The sequence below is a fragment of the Fringilla coelebs genome (assembly GCF_963513975.1).
Source record: "Fringilla coelebs genome assembly, chromosome: 2".
Taxonomy (NCBI): domain Eukaryota; kingdom Metazoa; phylum Chordata; class Aves; order Passeriformes; family Fringillidae; genus Fringilla; species Fringilla coelebs.
In genome coordinates this window covers 91,155,641-91,178,187 of record NC_140029.1, presented here as the reverse complement: position 1 = coordinate 91,178,187, position 22,547 = coordinate 91,155,641, and the positions used below count along the sequence as shown (strand labels likewise).

At 45.4% G+C, this 22,547-nt stretch overlaps 1 protein-coding gene across 2 annotated transcripts in view; it reads left to right on the top strand.

The window, feature by feature from the left end:
- The first annotated feature begins 4,284 nt into the window (after positions 1-4,284).
- The window catches only part of SIDT1 (SID1 transmembrane family member 1), a 39,231-nt gene continuing 20,968 nt past the window's right edge, over positions 4,285-22,547 (top strand). For both annotated transcript variants that reach the window (XM_084227227.1, XM_084227228.1), the window contains exons 1-5: positions 4,285-4,461; positions 18,056-18,177; positions 19,149-19,319; positions 19,525-19,570; positions 21,985-22,086. In XM_084227227.1, coding sequence (XP_084083353.1) covers positions 19,258-19,319; positions 19,525-19,570; positions 21,985-22,086 — 210 coding nt within the window. In that variant the 5' untranslated portion in view covers positions 4,285-4,461; positions 18,056-18,177; positions 19,149-19,257. The remainder of the gene's footprint in view (positions 4,462-18,055; positions 18,178-19,148; positions 19,320-19,524; positions 19,571-21,984; positions 22,087-22,547) is intronic.

Here is a 22,547-nt window from a genome sequence, read left to right as displayed (position 1 = left end):
TGAGAAATACTTTCAGTAATTACCTCTTATGAAATGCAACAAATGTGGAGGTTGCACCTCAAAACCTTCAGTTTCCATCTAGACAATCTGCATAGGTACCATATGCACCTGAAAGTGATCATCAGAGTTCTGCCTGTGGGAAGAGAATTCCATGCGAGGCAATTCATTAATCTGTGTTGGTCTGAAAATGTGGAAGCCAAAAGCATAAATCAAGGGCACATCTGGACTTCTCTCTTAACATGGCTTTAAATTGTCTTGAAGAATGAGGCCTACCGAAGAAAAAAAGCAATAAAGACGTAATTGCGTTATCACATCATCTATTTTGAAACCTCTTTAACCTCTCTGCTATTATTAATTACAATCAAATACAAATGTTAAATACCTAATACAAGCAAATATGATACAAGACAGAGACAACTCTCATTCAAGCAGCGTATTCTCAGACACATTGCCCACGTATAAGAAAGGTCGGAGCATGTTCTATCAGACATCTTTAAAGCCTCTCTACATTTCATTTCTCATTACTCTTCACACTGCATTTTCAGCAGAGTCTGAAAATGTGGCATTATCTCTGCAGAAGCCAGCTGAGCATCTACAGCATCTATTAACTTGCAGAGGAGCTTACATAAAACAGAGACTATATATGCAAACAGTAATTTTAAATCATCAGGTTTCCAAACAATTTGGTTTGTTATACACTTATGCTATTTTCCTTTCTTAGTTAGCATGATTTAGGGAATTCCTTTGTAATATCCTCTATCCTGGATATTTTTGCAGCCATGGTTACCAGGGGAAATGTATACTGGTTTGGGGGTGGTTTTTTTTTTTTCCTTGTTGTTATTTTGTTCCCAACAGCAATGAGATTTTCTGCTTTTGTGCTATAGAGAAAAAAAAACCAGCAAAAAATCAAAAACACACTGTTATGAGCCTCTCATCCAGCACAGTTCCTTCTTCCCTTGAGACACTCACAACCCTAGGCTTTATTTATATTGCAAAAATGGGTCCTTTTACAAAATACATGCCCTCCTCACAGCCAGAGACAAGGGCCCCGAGATCATCATCTCCTTTTTTGGAGGTTTGGCACTCTGGGCTCGTAGGCAGCCTAGAAACGGCCCAGCTGAGGGCTGCCCCTCTTCCCTCCAGAGACTTTGGCATCAGGGCTGTGGGGAGGCTTCAGTGAGGCTCTCTTCCCCCTCACAAGGCAGCTGCCTTTCAGGTAAGGCTCTGGTCCGTGGCTCTGCTTGAGCTGGAGCTACAGCCATGTGACAGCCCTGTCTGTATCCCTTTGGACCTGTTGACCAGCTTCCCAGCCAGCTCTCAGGTCTGCCTCACTGTTGGGGACTTGCCTGCTGCTGATGGGACTGTGTCTGTCCCTGAGTGCCATCACCAGACCTGAGTCACTAACTACGTTGACCTCAGACCTGTCTCATTGCTATTGACTTGTCCACCAATCTGGACTCTGTTGATTCCAGATCCAGGCCTGTCCTGCTTGTCTTGCTCAGATCCTGGGGGATGGAGCCTGGGCTGGTGAGATCCCTGCTCTGCCCCTCTCTCCCCTGTCTGTGTTGTGGCACTCGCATCTCTGTCCCTTAGGGAGCATTTGGCTCTTACTGGCTCCTGATGCCAGAGAACTTTGGCATACACAAGAAAAGATCGCTTCCACTGCCTCGGACCCATGGTGTATCTGGATGAGAATACTATCTCTCAGAGGGATTGGTTCTTTCTTCCAAAGTACATGCTGCCCTTCAAGAGCAAGATCCAGGTGTAATGAAAAGGGAAAATGGACTACTAATCTTTATCAAAGGGTCTGAGTGAAGTGTTATAAGTCAGCCAGCCTCCATTTGTTATCTGGAAAAGTAATGAAACGAGCCGTTCGGCAATCAGTGTGCGAGCAACTAAATAACAGTAAAGTGATGAGTAGCAGGCACTCTGCATTTGTCCAGAACAAATCATGTCAAACTAACCTAATTTATTTCTTTGCCAAGATAGCTGACTTATTAAGTGCTGAAAGGAATAGGTGAAATATGTTTTGACTCCGTAGGGCTTTTGACATTGTCTTGAACACCACCCTCATAAAGGCAAATGGGCCTCACATGGTATTAAAATGAGAAGAGTGTGTGATTAAAAAGTAATTCCCAAACTAGTGCAGTGGATATTTTCCTGTCAGTGGGAAGGTATATCATACAAAGAGATCTGCTCTGTCTGCTAGGATTGTTTACTTTCATTAGCAACTTGAATGGTGGAGTTGACCTTTGACTTCAAACTTCTGCAAATAACACCAAGTCAAGCAGTATTTTACCTTGGAGGCAAAGATTTGAGCAAAGGTTTACCATTGCTACATCACAGAAAGAGCATTGAAATAGTGAGATGAAATTAAGATAAGAACAGTGTATGACACTTAGAAAATTTGAATTCTCAAATTAAAAATGAGGGAAAATGCGTAGTCTTTGGTAAGATACCATAATGTACATCCAATCAGGGAAAGCACTTGAAGAATAACATAACTCTGCACTGGAAAATGTGGCTATATGAAGAGGCATTTTTTTGCCACGAAACCAACACAACTAGAGAGGGATAATAAAGTGATATCCCAATCTGAAGTATGCATGACACCAAATGACACAAAAATTATTTGCAGCTGCCACAGCTACCTTGGCTTGCAGAACACCATCTTTGTGCCATCGGTGACATTGCTCTGCCTTACCTCCTCCTGTTGCCTGAAGTCTCCTCTCTGGGAGAAGATGAGTTTCATGGTGTCCTCCCTCCAGCACATGCTAGAGGGCTGCTGGCCCTGGCAGAAGGACCTGTGCATCTGCAGAGAGCAGTGGTGAGGAAGGAGCCGTAGGGCTCAGGAGCCTTGGACTCTGCAGGGTGGGGAGGGGAAGCCACAAGACTCCCAGTGCCACCACTATTTGAAGTCTCCCAGGACAGGTTACGCCATGTCCTGTTAAGAGGCAAGATAGGGTCATAAACCCTCTTTGTCTGAAGAGCATGATGTTCCAGGCTGAAAGACAAAATCTTTGTGCTGGGTTCTCCATCTTCCAGCAGACTGCAAGTGGTTTATTTTACCCTAAATGATACTTCTTGGGACTCTGACAAAAGGCAGGGTGACTTGAACCCTGCTTCAAGACAAACAGAACTGACACAATTGTTGCCTTTTTTTCTCTTGGCAGAAATCACACAAGGGCCCGGAGATCAAAATGGCAGCACAAGGCATGCTGGCTCATTTTGCTGAGCTTCGCAACTTTTCCTCCAAAGACAACAAGTGACCCCCCAGGAAATCTCTCAGCCTTGAAAACAAAATCCACAGCTTGTGTAAAGCTTCTAGGGCTACAGTCGCTGCAGCTGGAGACTGCAGGCTGACTATAGAAAAGTGTGGCTCCTGAAAGTTTATCCTCAGCCTGAAAAACCCTTCTGATTGCTTTGTAAGTAACGCTCCATTTTCTCTGACTTTAAAGTGCATCCCCATACCATGGAATCTTACACATTTCCTAGTTGTGTTTTCAACAGAAGACCATAGGAGTGTTAAGCCGTGAGAGAGAGAGATCCCTTGCCTTTTCACAGCCCAACAGTATCGCTCCCATCTTGCTGAAAAAACTAAGGGCATCACAGTATGGTTTGCAGCCAGTTCCATGGATTACACGAAGAAAAGATGCACCAAGCCATTTTCAGATTAATGAAATTACATTTGCTGCTGCCTTTCACACCTTTAGGCTGAATTAAAGGACGAGAGTATTTATCCCAAAGTTATAAGAAGCCAAAACTAAAGGTTAGGGAGCGCCCCATACAGGACTGCAGGTGCGACTTGCAGCTCCAGCAATCCAGCAGAATATGGAGCGGGGACGCCCCTAACGCGGTGGGCAGGGAGTGTTGAAGCCCTGCAGATGCTGATCCCCACGTGTCTGACGATGCCAGCGGTGACGGTACGGCTCCCCAAGGGGAAAAGCTCCCTGACAATCGGCGGCTAAGCCGGGCTCGGAATTTGGGGCCGGTCACAGAGAGGAGACCCTCCTCCCCTGGGCCGGCCAGCCCGCCGGCCGGCCTCCCTTCCCCTCCCCGCCCCGCCGGCCGGCGGAGGGTCCTTCCCCGGGGAAAGTTGCTCGGCGTCCCCCGGGCGAGGGGCGGGGGCATGCGGCGCTGCCCCCGCCGCCTCTCGCCCGTGTCGCCGAGCTCTTTATTTAAGTCGCAGATAAAGCGCCTCGCCGCCCACCCTGCCGAGGACACGCAGTCTGGGCGCCCCGCGGGGTGTGCAGGAAGGAGCCCATGGCCGGGAGGGCAGCCCCGGCCCCCGGGGCTCTGCTCTGCGCCCTGCTCTGCGCGGCAGCGGCGGCGGCGGCGGCGGCGGGGGACGGCCCCGAGGACAACCCCGCTCCCGGCGCCTTCGGCCACGTCTACCGGGGCGCCGTGAACATCAGCTCGGAGCGGGTCTACGCCTTCGCCTACCGCAGCGAGCCCGGGCAGGTAGGAGCGACCCCCGGCGCGCCGGGGTCCCCGCGGCGGGGCGGGCGCCGCGTCCCCTCGCCCTCTCGGGTGGGAGTGTGTGCCGGGGAGCAACCGGCGCCGCTGCGGCTCCGCCGCGGTGCGGGAGCGGGCCGGGCTCTCCCTCTGTCCTGCCCGCATCCTCCCGACGCCGCGGTGGTCGGGAGCCGCAGTGCACCTGCGGGCTCCTTTCCACCTTCCTTCCCCGGCGCGGACAGGGCTCCCCGGGGCTGCCGGCTGGGAGGGTACTGGTGTCCCAGGGGCTGCGGGGTGGACAAGTGGATTGGTGCCCCCCACCGCCAAAGGGGGGGTTTGATATCCAGCGGTTCTAGCAGCAGAATGCGTTTGAAGTCTAGAAGAGAGTTGTGAGGATAATAGTATTACATTGAAAATAATTTTTAAAAAACAACACAAAACCCACAAAAAAGCCAAACTACAAAAAAAAAAAAAAAAAAAAGAGAAAGAGAAAAAAAAAAAAAAAAGAGTGTATGTGCTTGTGCACGTAATAAGCCTTCTTAAACGCCGTTTTCCCCGCTGTGCGTTTCCTTAGGATCAGGGTGCTCTCCCCTGGTAGCCCGGGAGGTGAGGCAGGGCTGTGCACGTGAGGTGTGTCGTGAGGAGGATGCAGGGCAGGGTGGCCAAGGCCACCAATGGCTGTTTGATGGGGAAAAGAAACCTGTCCTCTATGTATACCCTGTTATTGTGGGTTCTCTCCACCCCACTTTTGGTGTCGTGTTTATGTCAAGTAGCTAAGTGGTACCTTGGAAACTCTGCCTGCCCCCCTTCCCCCCCGTTTTTTGGATTGGGTGTTAATTGCTGAGTAAGATGATCTGATGTACCAAAAGATGGTGAACTAGGTAGATGGCTCTTCCCTCCTGTCCTCAGTTGCACAGAACAATAGAAAATGGAAACTGTGGCTTTTTCCCACACTGTATACTATGCAATAAAATGCACCTGGTATTTATGGGCCAGCAAGCTGTTGGGTGTCTGGGCTATGATGCAACTGAGCCCAGCCTTACTTAACTGTTGGGTGTCACCAGTGATCTCAGGAGGTCTCACCCAAAAGCACACTTTGGGCTTGAGCCTCCTTTTGGAAGCTGGATGAGGTGTAAGTTAGGTTTCTTCAGGTGTTATAAGTATTGGGTATTATGATGAGGGCCTATTGGCCAGTCTTAAGCCTTGAACTCCTCTGTCTGTGGCTTGTTAGCAGAGACAGCACGAATATTGAGTTCAGTTAAAATTAATCTGGTTCCTTCAATTTAGTGTGCTCTTTGAAACCGTGTGTTTTTTTGCTGGACACCTCTGGGAAAAAAGTTTTCCCTCCTGGAGAGCTACAGTGGGAGGAAAGCACAGTGGGAGGAAGCACATGGCTGCTCAGGGGTGTTTGCAGGTACCTATATGCAACTTCTAGGCTACTTCTAGACACTAAGCTCTTCCTGTGGCTATGAAGTACAGACTGCTCAGTGCAGACTACTGCCTTGCTTAAGCAGGAGCTTTAATGGACTAATCTCCATGGTCCTGTGTGCTGGAACATGAAGTCTCTGCAGAGATAGGGTCAAGAGCATATCTAGGAAAGGAAAATTCATGTTTTAGATTCATTATTTTTTTCAATGCAGAACTCACTAAGCACTGCCATGAACATTCTTAATGGGCTGTGCAACCAGCTCCTGCTAGGAAAAGTGTTTGGAAGATAAAAACGCTTTAAAAAAAGATGGAATTTCATAGGAAGTTTTCTGATGAGGGATGCCTAGAACAGGTTCTGATAGTAGAGAAGGCTCCAGAGAGACTTTCTTATGGCCTTTCAGTATTAAAAAAAGCTTATAAAATGATCAAGAAAAGCTTTTTACAGCATAATGACGGACAAGAAGCAACAGTTTTGAACTGAAAGAGTGTAGATTTGGGTAGGACATAAGGAAGAATTTTTTTTATGGTGAGGCACTGGAACAGGTTGTCCAGAGAAATTGTGGATATACATCATTGGGAGTGTTCATAGTCAGGTTGGATGGGGCTTTGAGCAACCTGATCTAGTGAAGATATCACCCTGCCCATGGCAGGATGTTTGCACTAGATGATCTCTGAAGATGATCTTCCAATTCTGTGATTCCTCACTGAGCTCCACAGGTGCCATTTCTGAGATCAACCAGTGGCAGCTGGGAAGAAGGTGGCTGACCTGTTTGGGGGATGGCTGTGGCCGTGTGCAGCTCCTTTCCCAGCTGCAGCCCTGAGAGGCAAATGTGACTGGATCTCCTCTTGCTGGCATGGTCAAAGGTTGAGCTGTCTTGGTGTTCCTGTGCCTCCCTGTTGTTTAGAATTGCTCAAGATTTAGAAGCTTGGTAGTGGAAACCTTGGCTTTAATCACCAAGTTCTTGTGGGCAAGGTTTTCCTATGCAAAAGTTGGGAAGGTGTTTAGGGACATGCTGTCTTCTTGGTGTTGAGTCTTGTGAAGGAATGCAAGTCCTGCAAAACCTCAGTGTATTACTCATTGCCTTTTGCTACAGTCTTAAGCCTTGAACTCCTAGTCAGGGAATACCAGCCAGTGTTTGCCAGTTACCTGCCGCTTGTGAGCTCTCTGCTCTTCCTGGTCTTTTTGGTCTCTTCCTGTCTCTGTGCTGATGGCAGTTTAGCCAGAAGCCTCTGATAACTCAAGGCAGATACTACGTGGGCAATTAACCTTAGTTACAGAAAACTTAATTGAATCAAAAGAGCATTCCCCATATGGAAAGGCTGCAGTGGATGAGTTTAATTGCTTTCCCCTCTGAAACAAAGTCAGGCCTGGAGTGATCTGGTTCTGAAAATAGGAATTTGTTTTCATGATGCTGTAAATTCTGCTGTTTTCCTCTCTGCTGCTCTCTCTCATGAGGCCAGGCCTACAAAGCAAGGGAAAACTTGGGAACAAGGGCAAAATGTGAGCATTGGCTTGGGATCCGTCGCCCCTCTGTAAATTTTCTGGTTACTGATGTGCTATGGGTGCACAGGCACGTCTGAAAATGCAGCTGAATAGAGCAGTGCTTGGATGTTAGATGAGAGAAAGGAGGGAACAAGACCTTTTCTCCTGTTTGGTGTTTAGAGACTTGCTGCTTTTTGAAAAGTGTTGTGCTTGCCTGATCTGAGAGGGTGTTCTTCATCCACATCATTATCCTTACTCCTTGGGATATGGAAATGCATGCAAGACAGGAGGGAAAAAACAGGAGTGCCATGAGAGTATTCACAAGCAGATAGATACAAGGTGAAGAAACCACAGCTCAGGGCTCTGCAGCAGAGCTGCTTTGAGACATGTGGCTGCCTCTCTGTACAGCTTGGTGAAATGAAAATGATGATATGTGTATGTGGACCAGATCATCTAGCTGAAACTTCTGTGTGTAAAACATGTCTGTCAGTGGATGCGGAAAAGCCTTCCTATGTGCTGTGCAGAAATGCTTGTCTTGAGGTAGGAGAGCTGACAGCCTTTTATGTACTAGGATTTCAGCCTTAATTGCTGAGGTGGAAATGTGAAGGTAAAGCTGTGCTGAGGACGACAGCCACCTCTGCTTAGTCTTACTGCTAAGACTAAAGGGGGGGGTCTTACTGCTTTTTTGAATTCCCTTTTCTCCCCTTCTAGATGCTCTTTGAAATTTCCCCCCTGTACAGCTGTTTGTTTAATTTTTAACTCCAAGCGTTAAAAAATATAGTAATAAACCAAACTGTGTCACTTGTTGCTATGCCCTCCTGCTCTAGCAGGAAAGGCAGATGTGCACTGTTAGAAGTCGGGTGAACAATTATTTGAGCAAACAGGGTTATTTTATTTTAGGATTATTTACACTGGAGACATCCAGGATGGGGGTAAAAAACAAGCACAATCATTCCACATGTTCAACATGTCCCTGCTTGGGAGGGAGAAAGGAAGGAGACCTTTGCTGATTTGCTGGAACTGTATGTGCAGTGCTTTCCTGCTCAGAAGACTGAAAAAGTGCTGTAGAATGTTTCTGCTGGATTTACTACTGACTGGAGAAGGCTTTATGTGATAAATAAGAGGACCTGCTTAGTTCTATGTTTGCAGTAATACCAGGGTTTTCAAAAAGAATTGTGTGTGTGTGAGAGTACTGATGGAATTCAAAGTGAATCAGACTTTCCACCACTGTAGGATCTGGCAATTGCTAATGGTTAATTTGCTGAAAACACAAATTGTACTAATATTGTGCAGGTTGGTATGTCCTGTATCAAAGTGTAAGCAGTCCAGGAGAATATCATGAGAAAGAAGACATTCGAAGTTCTTTTTCCTCATTGGAGCTTAGGTCAGCTGAATGTATGATTTGGGAAATACTTACACTATATTTAGAAAACCAAGTATCTCTGAAGAGAACACGTTTCCAACTTTCCATTTGTAGGCAAAGCTGCTGCAATCCAGACACAGTTCTTGGACATTCATGCAGTACATGTTGGTTGCGATGAGCTCGGAAGCTGAGCAGTGGGCTGTGCCTATTTTAAGAGAAAGAGTGGGTGCTATTTCCCTCCTCCTCCCTTGCCAGGACTAGGAACAGAGCCCCAGTCCCTGTTCCCATATGGCCCAACTTACCATAAATTGTGATTGACAGTTGATTAATCTGTGGCTTCTCTGCTGAGCAGTTGTGCAGTGTGAGGATGTGTAGCCCTGGAGTGTCTTGTCTGTGAAGTCTATCTGAAGAGTGATGAGTAAAAAATTACCTTCGGTCTATGAGAGGCTGTGTGCTACCAGGGAGGGTTGCTACCATCATTACCCTTTTTTCAGAGTTGCAGATAGGAAAAAGTTGACATCTTTAGAGGAAGAGCGATTTCAACACTAGCAAGAAGATCAGATGTACTGCAATTGCGTGCCTTAAATTTTGTGACCAAGTGCCTTTTCCAGCCAAAGAGAACAATGTATTTGTGTTCTTCTGACCTCTAGTGAATGGGTCTCGTTTCCTAGGTGTGGATGGTAGTTGCACTTGCTTTCCTTTAGGCAAGAAGCCAGAACCTGTATGTTCCTCTGGAATTGTGTGATGACTCACACAATTGCTCGGACTAAAGCCATATGTCCTAGCTGCAGGAAAACTCCTTGATCTGCTACACAGGGCAGCCTGGTTTAATAAGTGGTAGTGATCAAATCTATGTTTGCTATTCTCTGCTGTTTGACATAGTAGTGTAGGTCTCACTCCAGCAGCACCCATGTCTATTATAACAACTCTAAGAGCAATTTTTTTACCTCTTGCTTCTGAGCTGGCTTTGGGTTTCACATGTAGGAACCTTCAGGCTAAACTACCTTGAAATATTCCCATGGTGTCCTGCACACGTTCTCCATAATGTTAGTCTTGGCTCCAGCCCAGCTTTCAGTCCACAGCTACACCATGCATGCAATAAAACTTTAGTCTACTGTTTGGAGAAGGCTGAACCTGAGCTATAGTGAGGACAACAGGCTGAGTTCTGTCTTTCCTTAATGCTGAGTGGAAGCCCACCAGTTTAGCCACAGAGATGCAGGTAAAAATCAAAGAAATTGGAAGATTACAAATAGTTGCATAAGAAGATCTCCTGATGTTGGTAGAGCTGCTGTTATTACAGGATCTTCAGGGCCTGAACACTATTGGTCTTTGGTTGCTGGCTCTAGTCTGTTCACCACAGGACCCTGGAAGAGCTTCAGCACACCATTTCTGGAACCTAATAGTAAATGTCTTATGTGACAGGAATGTAGGCACGATTTCAAATCCAAAAAAAAATCAAAGCAAATTATAGTATATGATGTCTGAAGCCAAGCAAGGTTCAACAGAATCCCTTTGGAGTAACTTTTGTATATATAATTTATATTCCTTAAAGAAAACAGGCAACCCTAGGAGGTGACAGCGTAGGCAGTGTAGAGCACACAGCACTTGGAATGTGCTTGCTGCTTCTCAGTGGGTTCTCTTGAACACTCCTCACCCTGCCTATGGTCACACAAAAAGCTTTTGCTTACACAGGAAAACAAAAGTAAACTATGAGAGAAATTGCATGTGGCTCCTCTAAAAACTTAAACTTGACTGTTGTTTTTTGCATCAGAAAATACAGTCTTGAAAACACTGACAAAAGTGGGATATCTTAGGTGAAAGAGCAGTGGGGGATGTGGCTTTGCCTTGGGCTGGGGATAGAAGCAACTGAGATCCCCTCAAACTCAAGTTATTCTTTATCTTTCTAGGATTTTGCACTTTGTGGGTTTTTTCTACCTAGGAGGCAAAAAGAGAGTACATCTTGACAGAGCCTATCAGTTTGCAGGCTTTAGGGGAAAAAACTGAAAGCTGCTCTGGTTTCTTGCAGGGTAGCCGGCAGAACTTCAGATGGTGACTGCAGTGCTGGCAAGAATTTTATTTTTATTTATTTCTAATGTGTAAGCTAATGCTGTCAAGCTTGATAACTTGTCCTTGAACTAAAGAATCTCTTTTGAATTTGAATGTTGCTCTAAATTTTAGTCATTCTCTTCTTGTTGGGCTGTCATGTTTAAAATCAAAGCTGATCAGGTTTTGTTGTTCCGTCCCAGCCCTGAGATGTTTAGATTAAAAAAGAAAACAAATTCTGATTAAGAGGAACTTCATAAAAATGCCTCTCCTCAGTTTGAGCTCTTTCCAAGAACAGTGCAGCAATTTATTATACATTTGCATTGTAAGTAGAGGCTGAAATGTCCTCAGATAACTTGTGCAGAAGTTGTTGGTTAGGGAGGTAAGCTTTTTCTGTATGGACCTCATCTGCTATTTCAGGGGATATTTAAGGAATCCCAGTGCAGACTGTAAAAGGTATATTGCAAGGGTGTGCCATCTGCTCAGTTTGAAAATATAGTTTAGTACATTTGCATAAGCAAACATAATTTTGTGCTGTGTACACTTGGAGAACCACAGAAGATTTCAGAAACAGCCTTCCTTACTTTTTACACTGATGTTTTTCTTTGAGCGTAGAAATAGCTACTTCAGAGTAGTTTAAAATAAATGGAAAATGGTTTAAAAAAAAGACATCATGCGTTACAAGACATAATTCAATCCACATCCAAAGTGTTGAACTTCTTCACATACTGAAGTGAAGAACTTGGGAGCCAAGAAAGAACTAGGTATCTAAGTTCTGACAGCAAACCCCAGAGTTATTGCCAGGAGCTTGGAGTTACACGGTTACAATTTGGAAAGGTTATATACCGTTTTCTTTCAAGGGTTGGCCTGGCCCAGAGTTCCAGCTGCTGTGGTTTAAGAAGATGCAATTATTGCAGAGTAGTTTGTTCCTTAACTGACTGTTCAAAATAGGATTTTTTATTTTTAATGTATTTCTGAAGTCTGGGGATGTTCAGAAACAGGTACCTACTTCATCCAGCATAGCAACTCCCAGTGTCTCCTTCTGGCTGTCCTGGAGACTCCCTGGCGACACTGGTTAGAGGACAAAACTTCAATAATGGAAAAAGATAAATATTATCATGTTTTATATTTGTCTTACTTTCATTTATGCTTCACAGATACTGTTGCAAACAAGTGAACTCATGGGAAAGTCCATGGCAGACTGTAAATCCACACAGCACATTTGCACAGAGTGAAACATTTAAATGAAAAATGCTAATCCTGGAGCAGTTATGTTAATGTGTCCAAGGCTGTACTTGACATACCCAGAGTCTGTCTTCATTAATGCTGCTTCAGGTATTTAATACTCCTGGCAGAAATGCTGGAAGAAAACTCTGGGCCAAGGTTATTTGACAGATTGCTTTTGGCAATTAAGTCTTATTGACATTGGAGCGCAGAGACAGAGGCTGAAAGGCAATGCTCCTCTGAGCTCCTCTTGTTCTGTTGTCAGCCAGGAGTAGTGCTCACATCTCAAGGGACGGCAGAAAAGAGGTTCTCCAAAACTTGTCACTGTCTCAACTATTTTCCTTCTGGGTCTCAGCTATTGCCTCGTCAGTGGGAAGATCAGCAGAGCTGCGCGCTGCTGGGGTATCCATTCACTGCCCCGATTGCTCCAGTCCATCCGGCTCAATCCCACTTCACTTCATTTCAGGGTTTGTATACAAATGAAGCGCCTCTTTCTCGTGCAGCAGCAGTTCAGTGCCTTGTGCACACGTGTCCTGTGCTGAGGCCTTACTTGGAGCGCAGTCGGTGTTTGCCTGCCGGATGTGTTCCCTGCCCACGGACCTGGCCCGCTGCCTCGGCAGGCCCACGACCCAGCGCTGTCGCAACACGGGCTGGCAATCCCAACAGGCTGCCAAGGAGCGGCTGGCGTGTGGGTGCGGCGCAGAGCGTGGTGCAGCCCTGCTGTGACTCAAAGGCTTTGCTTAGCAAGAGCTTTTGGAAAGGAATCCATGGTAAAGCCCTTGAAAACCCTTGCTTACAGCACAAAGTGTTGTTGCAACCTCCTGCCTTGCCCTTAAATTCACATCCCCACAGTCTTAAGATGATGTGTAATCTCTGTGGCAAATGCAGATTTAATAATGAGTCCAAAGATTCTTTCATGTCAACAAGAGCCTGGTTCATTTTGCTTAATACTTGCAGCCATGTTGGTTCTGTTCAGCTGTGCCAATTTGGGGCCAGCTCCTTCTGCCTGTTCCCATCTAGAGAATGGAATTCAGTTGTACTTTTTTTCCCTTTCTTTTCTTCCCTCCCCCTATCTCCATGGCGGTGGTGGAACTGAAGTACAAATATTTGTCTTTCCTGGTCTAACACGTTTTTGTGCAGAGCTGAGAGCTCTATTCAGCTGTCTTATTGCTCTGTCCACCTTGAAACGCAGGAGAAACTTCAAGGTCAGTCATCTGAGAAACAAAACTGTCGTGAGCCTGGCACGGCAGAGCCTTGGCACTGGGAAGGGATGTGAGGAGCAGAAGTCTCTGAAGCGCTCCTGACCCTGCCTCAGCCCCACAGCACAAAAGGCAGCAGTGTGGTTATTGCTGACAAATATTTGTGCAGGCCTGCCTTGTCCAAGGGAGCATTTTGTACGCAAGTTTGTTTCCCAAGATGAGAGTTTTCAGCTTGGAGGGTGCAGCTAAAATCTAGCACTATATTATAATGCCAGCCTCCTTCTGGGAGTGTAGAAGGAAGGGGAAGGTGCAACTAGTTTTCTGTGAGGCTGGCAGTGATCTGCTCCAAAATGAAGTCCCTTGGCAGTGCAGGAGTGACAGCAGCCTGGTTGACCCTGTTTCTGCCCAGGCAAAACTTCCTCCTCATCTCACCAGTGCTAAGTGAGTTGGGATGGATGCAGAGAGGGCTCATAGTCTTTGTGATGATTATAATTTTAAATTAAATCACTGCTTTTTCACTGGAGTTCCTCTTGTCACCACATAAAGTTTTGTGTTGGAAGGGGGAGGTATGTGTGATGGGAGCAGTGGTTCTGTAGCAGGGAGGGTTCTTGAATTAGAACTGTTTGTTTTTAAAATGAAATAACCTTTGGAAAGGTGTGGAGGGGGAAGCATGTTTGAAATAAATAAATCACTTTCTTCACCTCCTGCTTTTTTTCACTCTTGTAAAAATATTTTGCTGAAGGCAAATGCCAAATGACTTTCAAAGGGAAAGATGGGATTAGTAGCGTTGACTCAATAGTGAATTCATTAAATCTGTAGCATGAGTGTATGTTGTCTATATCAAGGCAAGAGAATCTAGGAGTAAAGCATGGATTACAAGTTTAAGGTAGGTCAAATAGAAGAAGGCCAAAAAATCATAAACATCCATTCATAAGTGTTATATTTTTATCCTGTCCCTTCTGATGCTCCTGCTAGACAGTTCATCCTGCCAGGGAAAATGTCTTTCTCCAGGACACTAATTAGGGTTCCTTCTAATCTGTAGCACTAAATTGGAGAGTGAGTGACAACAGATGAAGAGATGCCCTGGTTGCAGTTAAATGGTAATTCTTCTCTGCACTTTTCCAAGCTTCTAGATAATTGCACCTACATTTTTCTGGACTTATGCCCAAGTTTATTTCCAAGTCATCGACCATTAATGGGGACTTCTTGCACAGGTTTGGCCAGAAGGCGAGTCCCACCTGTTTTGTCGCAGTGTTTGGCAGAAATAGCTGTTGTATAAGAAAGATGCCCATCAACCAAAGCTGTTGGGAGCTGCTGCTGTATCCCTGAGATCCTGTGAAAGGAGAGCAGAGCTGCACCCTGGGATGGGGATCTGGCCCCTCACTAGAAGTGCAGGATCTGCCCACAAGAGGCCCTGTGTTGCTGTGGGGATGGCAGCAGGGTACATAACTAGATGGACTGGAACCTCAATTGCCATCTGTCCAGCTTCTTAATCACCCTGTTTGTTTCCTGGACTTTATAATAATGATATTGATGGGGTTAGACTCAGTGTGATGCTCCAGATTGGTCTGGGTATGTGCAATTGCAGGAGGAGCAGAGGTATTTATTGCAAGGGAATTATTGGTATATTGAGGTGAAATTTAAATTACACTGGGATCTTCTTAATGAGCTTCTCTGTAAATGTTGCTTCTGACTTCTGATGTTCCTCTCTGTTTGAGGCACCCTGTTTGAATGTGGCCTGGGAAGCAGCTTTGCCTGTGTAGAGTGCAGAGAGAAAGGTTAGAGGGGGAAAAAAGTGTCGTGGGATCCCATCTGTGAGCCCGTACTTAGGCCATAGTTGGTCCTGCCTTGATGCAGCTCAGTGTTGCCCCAGATATCAGACCAAAAAGAGCTCAAGGCACCTGCATATGGGCTTTTATGGGAGCAGGGCAAAGAAGCTATAACCAGCTGTAACAGGGAGCAAATACAGAGTGCTGAGCACAGTGTAAGGATGTAGAGAAGTCATTATGGTAGTAATGTGACATATACTGGTTTTCTTGTGTGTAATTGCTTGGATTTAAAAGGGTATTGAGTCTTGAGACTCTTACCTCCCTCTCCTGATATTCCTGTTTCCTACACATATTATAAGATAATGGAATCAGCAGCAAAGCTGAATAAATGTTGTAGGTGGTGTACAATCAGCTTAGTTTTGTGGAGAGAGGGAAACCAAAAGAGGGGTCTGGCTGCTGGATTGCAGCAGCGGGAAAGGACTTCCATTTCTCAGGCTTTTCTCTGTCAGAGCATTAATCACCAATGCTTTTGTTTCCCTTCTCTTGTGTTCCTCTAGAATTGATGGGAAATTTTCTTTTCTTACTGAGAGTGATCAGTCACCATAACAGGTCTTCCAGAGAGGTTATGGAGTCTCCATCCATGCTCAGCTGGCTCTAGGTGATCCTGCTTGTGCCAGTTCTGGTCTCCCCAGTATAAGGAAGGTATGGACTTGCTGGAGTGAGTCCAGGGCAGAGCCACAAAGCCGATGAAGGCACTGGAATACCTCTCCCCATAAGGAGAGGACTGGGAGGGAATTGTACTCATTTCATGTACACATACTTGTGTACAATTAAGAAAACCTATCTGCAATATATGCATAACTCATGTCCTGGGTTATGGTCTGTATTTGTGCAGTCAATGGAGAAGAGAATTTCCCAATCTCTGGCTTGTATGTATGGATAGTTGAGGATGCATAAGCCAGTAGTGATAGTTGTGATAGTTGCTGTGAGTTTGATGTGAGCTCCCCATTGCATTGAGCTGATGTGCTGAGCCCTGGAGGGTTCACAGAGCCATGTCCAGCCTGAGGCAAGCAAGAATCACTTCACCTGTGGAGGTGGGCTTGCTTGAACTGCTTCATGAGCAAAAAGCTGCTGGACAGGTAGCTGAAATGGGTCCTTTTTGCAGTGATAGTTGTTTTCCCCATGGGTGGAGAATTGTTCCATGTCCTTACAGGAGACTGGCTTGACCATTGTGTCTTCATGCTCCTTAGATTTGTTTTCTTGTTCAGTTCCAGTTGCTTCCTTCATGTCCTCATTCCCTGTCACAGCAAACACCAAGAAACAGGAGCAGGAGCTTGTTCAGCCCAGTCCCTGTGTTTCCAAGTCATACCTATATCTGCTGGCTCAGCTCCCTTGGGGCAGCTGCTGTGACTGAGGAAGCCACTGAGTGGCTTCCAGTGCTGCTGGGGTCACACCCTTCAGGTGTTCCTTGTGTGTTTTGCATTTGCTTTGTGATGCTGTTTTTCTTAACTTTGTTTTAGCACTTTATGGTGAAATATACTTGGAAACAAAATTGCATATATAGTTCTTGTGACTGGAAGGAAAAACTGGAAAGCAGGCCAAAAGAGCTTTGCAAAGGTTTAGAAGCCAGAAGGCAATGAGAAAAGACACCTTCCTATTTCAGGGGGGTTTTAATTAAATTATTTGGGTTTGTGTTTGTTTGGTTTTTTTTGTTTGTTTGTTTGGTTTGGTTTTTTGGGGTGGTTTTTTTTTGTTTGTTTGTTTGTTTTTGTTTGGTTAAAGACCTAATTTTTTAGGAATTGATGGCTGTCGCTTCTGTATTATGGTAATAATGTCAGGAAAACTGATGCTTATGGCTTTCAGGAAGGTGTTTTGTTATACTAGATTCAACTCTCATGTGAGTCAAGAATCACTAAACAAGAATAAATAGGAAATTTTGTTTTACTTGGAATTGCAGATGTAAGTCATTTCTCTGAAACTGGTGTCCCCAGGGTAAGAATAAGCTGCTGTCTCTGATAACTGTTCTTCTTCTGGCTTCCTAATTCTGTATACTCTTTTCAGAATGTGCTACCTCCTTGACCCTTTACTCTTCTTGGAGGGTATAAAATCAGAATATCTGTGAGAAGTATTTTACTGATCTAGTGAGAGTCCATTATAATCTTTCAGGATGTGTCAGGTTTAAAATGTGCATACATTATCTACTTAATATGTTTTCATTATTTCAAGGCCTCTAGTTGAGATGGACTGTTTCTTATCATATGATGAGTTATGCACTCTTGTGTTTTGTATTCTCCATCAGTGTCTACACTTCTGGAGAGGGAGCTGAAGGGATGCCATTTTCAAATGGAAATGGTGATATTTCCATGTGGTACAGGCAAACTTCTTGCTTCTCAAATATTGAACTGAGGGTGTGTTACACCACAGCTGTCCTTCCTCTGCAACCATATGGTGGCCAGTGATAATGTAAGGAGAAATTTCAATTGCTGGTGCAGTGGGCTGCATTAAAACATTTCTCACAAGCAGCCTTTCTTGTCCACTTGAGGGCAGTCAGCAGTGTATTCCTGTTTTGTTAGGTGGGATTATGGTCAGATTGGAATTGTTTACATGAGAGCCAGCTGCTGATCTGCTTTTTCATCCTTGGCTCTTGGTGTCATCTTTGTGACTTTCTCAGTAATGTTGATTGAGTTGGGCACATAAGAGTCCAGCAAAAAAATTCTTAGTTGTAGCTTTGAGTCTTTGTCTTGTGTGTCCACGTCTGCTTGCTTAATTTTTGTAAGATAAATTACGTGGGTTGCTCCCAACAGAAGCTACTGAACTCTCTTATGTATTCTGCATTTGTCCACTGTATTTTGTCTGACAGTCACCTCTCACCAGGGCACAGGGCCGTGATTCTGGACTGCAGCATCAGCAGAGAGGCACTTCTGTAAATGACTTCTGGATCTGAATAATTAGTCTAGTGATAAACACTGCTGATCTCCCTGTGCATATTGTCAGCACCTAGGTGAGACTGAGGAAGGAGGAAAGGCTTCTCCCACCTAGATTTGGAGCTGCCTTGTTCTCTGCCTTCAGCTTATGCTCTCTTTTCCCACAGGTAGATGCAGTGCGGGTGTACGTGAACAGCAGCTCCGAGAACCTGCAGTACCCCGTGCTGTTTGTGGTCCGCCAGCAGAAGGGAGTGCTCTCCTGGCAGGTCCCACTGATCTTCCGAGGCCTGTAAGTGCTGGAGGCTCTTCTTTGTGACACACTCCTCTCTCTGCACACTCCTCTACCAGCTGTATTCATCAGCAGCCTCCCTCACCTGCTGCATCTTGTAACCTGTGTGCACTGCAGGGCTTGGTTGGTCCTTGCTCACTGCCAGCTGGGTGTAGGGAGACCAGGATTTCATAGGTAACCTCTCACTTGGCAGCCTGCTCTGGCCTCTTAGCTTCTCAGATATGTGCACAGAGCACCAGGAGGCTTGTCTGCAGGGTTCTGCCTGTGGCACCAGTCACTGAATCTGCCACACACCGTTGCTGTCATTCCACAGTTGCCTGCCATGTGTGCAGGTAGTTCCTGGGCTCTGGTTTGGGACAGCGTTTGAACAGGCTCATGAAAGAGCACCATAGCTTCTGTGTAACAGTGCATTTGGGGAGAAAGAGCTTCTGTTTCTCACCTCAGGAACATGTAGGTTAAATTTATTCAGCGGGTGCTTCTTTATGAAAGCAATGCTGCTTTGTATCTTCATTAACCCCAGAGCTCGTTGGGCTGCAAATAGAGAATTTTCAGGCACCTTAGTCCATTTCAGATGCGAAGCTTCATCCTGTGACTGAATCCTGGTGCCAGCAGCAGATATCCTGCAGTGTTTTGCCTGATGCAGGTGATGGGTACAGCAGTGGCTGTCAGTGCTCTCTTTGCCTCCACTAAATGGCAGATGTTAGAAATCCACAGCTGTTGTGGGCATCCCCGAGGGAAGTGAAATGTTGAGGATGACCAGTCCCTTGGGCACGTTGCAAGAGGCAACAGAGGTGGAGCTTGAATGCTGAATAAAAGAGTGAATGCTCCTGACCTTTTAGATGAGAATTTCAGTTATGCAAACAGAGGCAAAATGATGCCATTCTTAGTAGTGCCGAAAAACATCTTAACTGCTCTCTCTCTCTTTCTTTCCTATCTAACTTTCTCTTCCCTCCTTTCCCTGGCTGTTGTAGGTATCAGAGGACCTACAATTACCAAGAAGTGAGTCGGACCCTCTGTCCCTCTGAGCCAACACCTGAAACAAGACCCTCTGAGCAGATTATATTTGTGGACGTCGCTTCCATGGCACCATTCAATATTGCATATGAGCTGCTAGTCACCAGGCTGGAGCACTTCCAACTTGAGTAAGCTGGGATGTGAGAATACAAATGCAATTTCTTCATGTATCATTTGAACATCACTTAAGGGACTTGGTCCATCTGCCTACTCTTCCCTTATTTTTCCTTCCTAGGGGGAAAAAAAAAATTCTTTTGTTCAGTCTGAGGGTACTTTGGGTGTGTTCCAGCTGTAAAAGTTTTAGACTTCAGCATTCTGGCATTTGTTTTCTAGGACCAACAAAGCCTTTAACTTCACTGCCAGCCCTTCCCAGCCCCAGGTAAGGAGGAATCCTGTGTAGATTGCTTGTATGTCTTACCACATCCAAGTGTTTGATGTGATCTTTGATCTTTCTATATGAAGGTCAGTGTTATATACTAATACAGTACAGAATCTAGAAAATATGAAAGCTAAAACTTAAGGCATCAATATGTCTGTTAGTTCAGAAGGAGGCATGTATGAGCAGCACCTCCAGCTGAACAGCTTTGCTTAGAGCCCTGCAGATACAGATCCCCTCTTGAATGAAAATGCTGTTGGCAGTAACTGTAGAGATATAGGAACTTGTAGAGCTAGGAGGGTGTGTGATTTACCCAGGCTTCTGGAACTCTGTTTTTGTTGTTGCTTTCACTGTTAATAACACCATTTAATTTTAGGTTTTGTATTACCAGGCATCCTGGCTAATCCTTTTTGCTGACAAATGTCTTAATCTGGTTTGCAGATTCATGCAGTGTTTTATACTATAGAAGCATAGGGAATGATGGTGACTCTTTGTAAGCACTCATTACTTAGGATTTTGTGGTTTGAATACAGAATGTTTAGGATATGAAATTAACTTTGTGACTGTGGTCTGATTTTTTTGTCACAGTTAATAATATGAGATTTATGACTTCTAATTAATAACCAGGTGTATGGAGTAGAAGACTGGCTTCTTAATTGGTATAATGCTGAGGTTTTTGTAAATCAAAGTATTAAGCAGTCTTTAGGGGGAAGAAAAAAAAGATGATTTAAAACCTAGATGGGTGCTGTAAAAAAAAGTAACAACTGAAGGAGATGTTGTCTGGAGCCCAGCTTGTGCCTGAGGGCAGAAGGAGAAATTGGATATGCTTGTATAGGTGAGAAGTGTTGGCTGGACGTGCTTTTAACACTTGCAGTGTGTGCAGCAGAGAACTGCTGGCCTCTTGTGTTAATTCTGTACCTTGGTGCAAGCATGGCTTAGAGGAAATTATAGAAGAGTACTCATGGACTAAAAGGTGATCCTCATGCCCTTAAAACTTTCCAAGGGCAAAAAGTGCCCCTGGGAAACGAAGGAGCTCAGTCTGCCCATGTCCTTGCTTGGTGCAGACAAAACTTGCTCTGCTAAGGAAACTGGCTTGGTGAGTTTGCACTTTGTAGGGGCTTGTGGTTGGAGCCAGCACTCCTTCAGCAGGGAAGGGACCCTGCTTGGGCAGGGGTGCTGGGAATAAATGCTTTAGTAGAAATGGGCAACTTGGAAAAGGCTTGGGTGATTTCCTGCTTGTTCCTGCCCTCCCACTTTGGGGCTGTAATTCCTAGGGCTTGGGGGAAGAGAAACAGGAGACAGCTGGTGTGCCTTAGTGCTTGCTCAGCACTAAAGTTCATGTGCCAGAAAGGGAAAGTCTCAGGTGATAGTTTTGGAGCAGGGGTGGTGGTAGCTCCCAGCGTGGCAGCAGTGGCTGCCTGGTGACTGTATGGAAGGGGGGAAGGTGGCTGGTGGCACTCCTCAGCCTGTGTCCCTCTGAGGGGGTGTGAGGTGCCCATCAGCCCCTCGTGGTAGCTGTGGCTTGGAGCCTGAGCTCTCAGGGTCTGGCCTCCAAGTGGGGTGATGGGAGCCCTTGCAACAAGCATCCTGCTGGGGCAGGCACAGGAGCCCCACTCCTCCAGCAGCTGGCTGAGGTAGTGCATCCAACTTTTCACTGGACAAATATACAAATAATGATATTGCTTGGGACATCTTTTGCCCAGATCTGAAAAAACCAGCTTCTTCTAACCCCACAAACTGTGGGCCTGCTCAGTGAAGGAGATGCCGTTTCTTCCCCCACAGGAAAAGTAGAAATATTGCCAGATATTAGCTTCTCACAAATTTTTTTAAGAGTTACAGCTGCATTATTTTCAAAGCTGAAGTGCAAAGAGAAACCTCCATTGTGCTTTGCCATCAAAGCAAACAAACAACCCCAAATCCCTCAACTAATATCAGTCATTTGTTTATTAAACTCTTGACAGAGTTTCAGCCATTTGACCTAATACTGTTCTTGGTCTGTCTTTGAGGCAACCCATTTGAGAAAGCTCCATGATGTTTTCCATATATAAAAGAGCAGTCAGCAGTATGAAAACATCTGGAAATTGCTCATATCAATGTAAAATGGAATAGGGTGTAAAATTAAGTCACTTTAGCTACATCAGGTGGGAGAAAGGTGAAGGGATCAATGCTGTATTTTGCACATTGAAGATGTTTGTGTCTAACAGCATACTGTACAAGGGGGACAGTTGCCTGTGTATATTTAATTTGCTCTTCTGTAGTGTAAGGTCCTAATATTTGAAATCTGATTTTTTTATGAAAGCCATCCACATCCAACCCCAGAGCCCATCTTGGGCTGTTCAGCTAGCTTAGGAAGGTGTTGAAGACACTGTCAAGGGTGATTTCTGGATCATGTCTCTTGTACTCTGCTTTCTCCACAGTATTTTCTGTACAAATTTCCTCAGGATGTCGATTCAGTCATTATTAATGTGGTGTCTGATGCAGCCTACCCATGCTCAGTTGTCTCTGTGCAGGATATTGTGGTAAGTCAGCAGAGAAGGGTAAGGAGCTGCCTGCTGGAGCTGTGTCCAGCTGTGAGGGGGCTGGGCCCTGCAGAGGGAAAAGCCCAAGGCAGGGCTTTGCCCTGGTGGTGAAGGGAGCCCCTGAAAGAGGCATGGAAATTCTGTGGGAAGGAGGCCAAGGGAGAGATGCTGAGTTCAAGCAGCTCATACTGAGACTTTTGTTGTAAATAGGTGAACAAGCTGTTCATTTCTAGCCTATCCATAGGGAACACATTCCACAGAGGGACTTTATGTCTCCCTTGTGAGGTTCCCTGCTGCTCTGAGATTTGGGTCTGTCTCCCATGGAGGGTGTTGGATGGAATGTTGGTGCCTCAGGGAGAGAACACTGCGATTCCCTTGACTCTCCCCTGGCTCAAGGCAGCTTGAGCAACTTCTGATTTTCAGACACGCAATGTCTTTTTTCCTTGAGTTTTGCTCCTTTC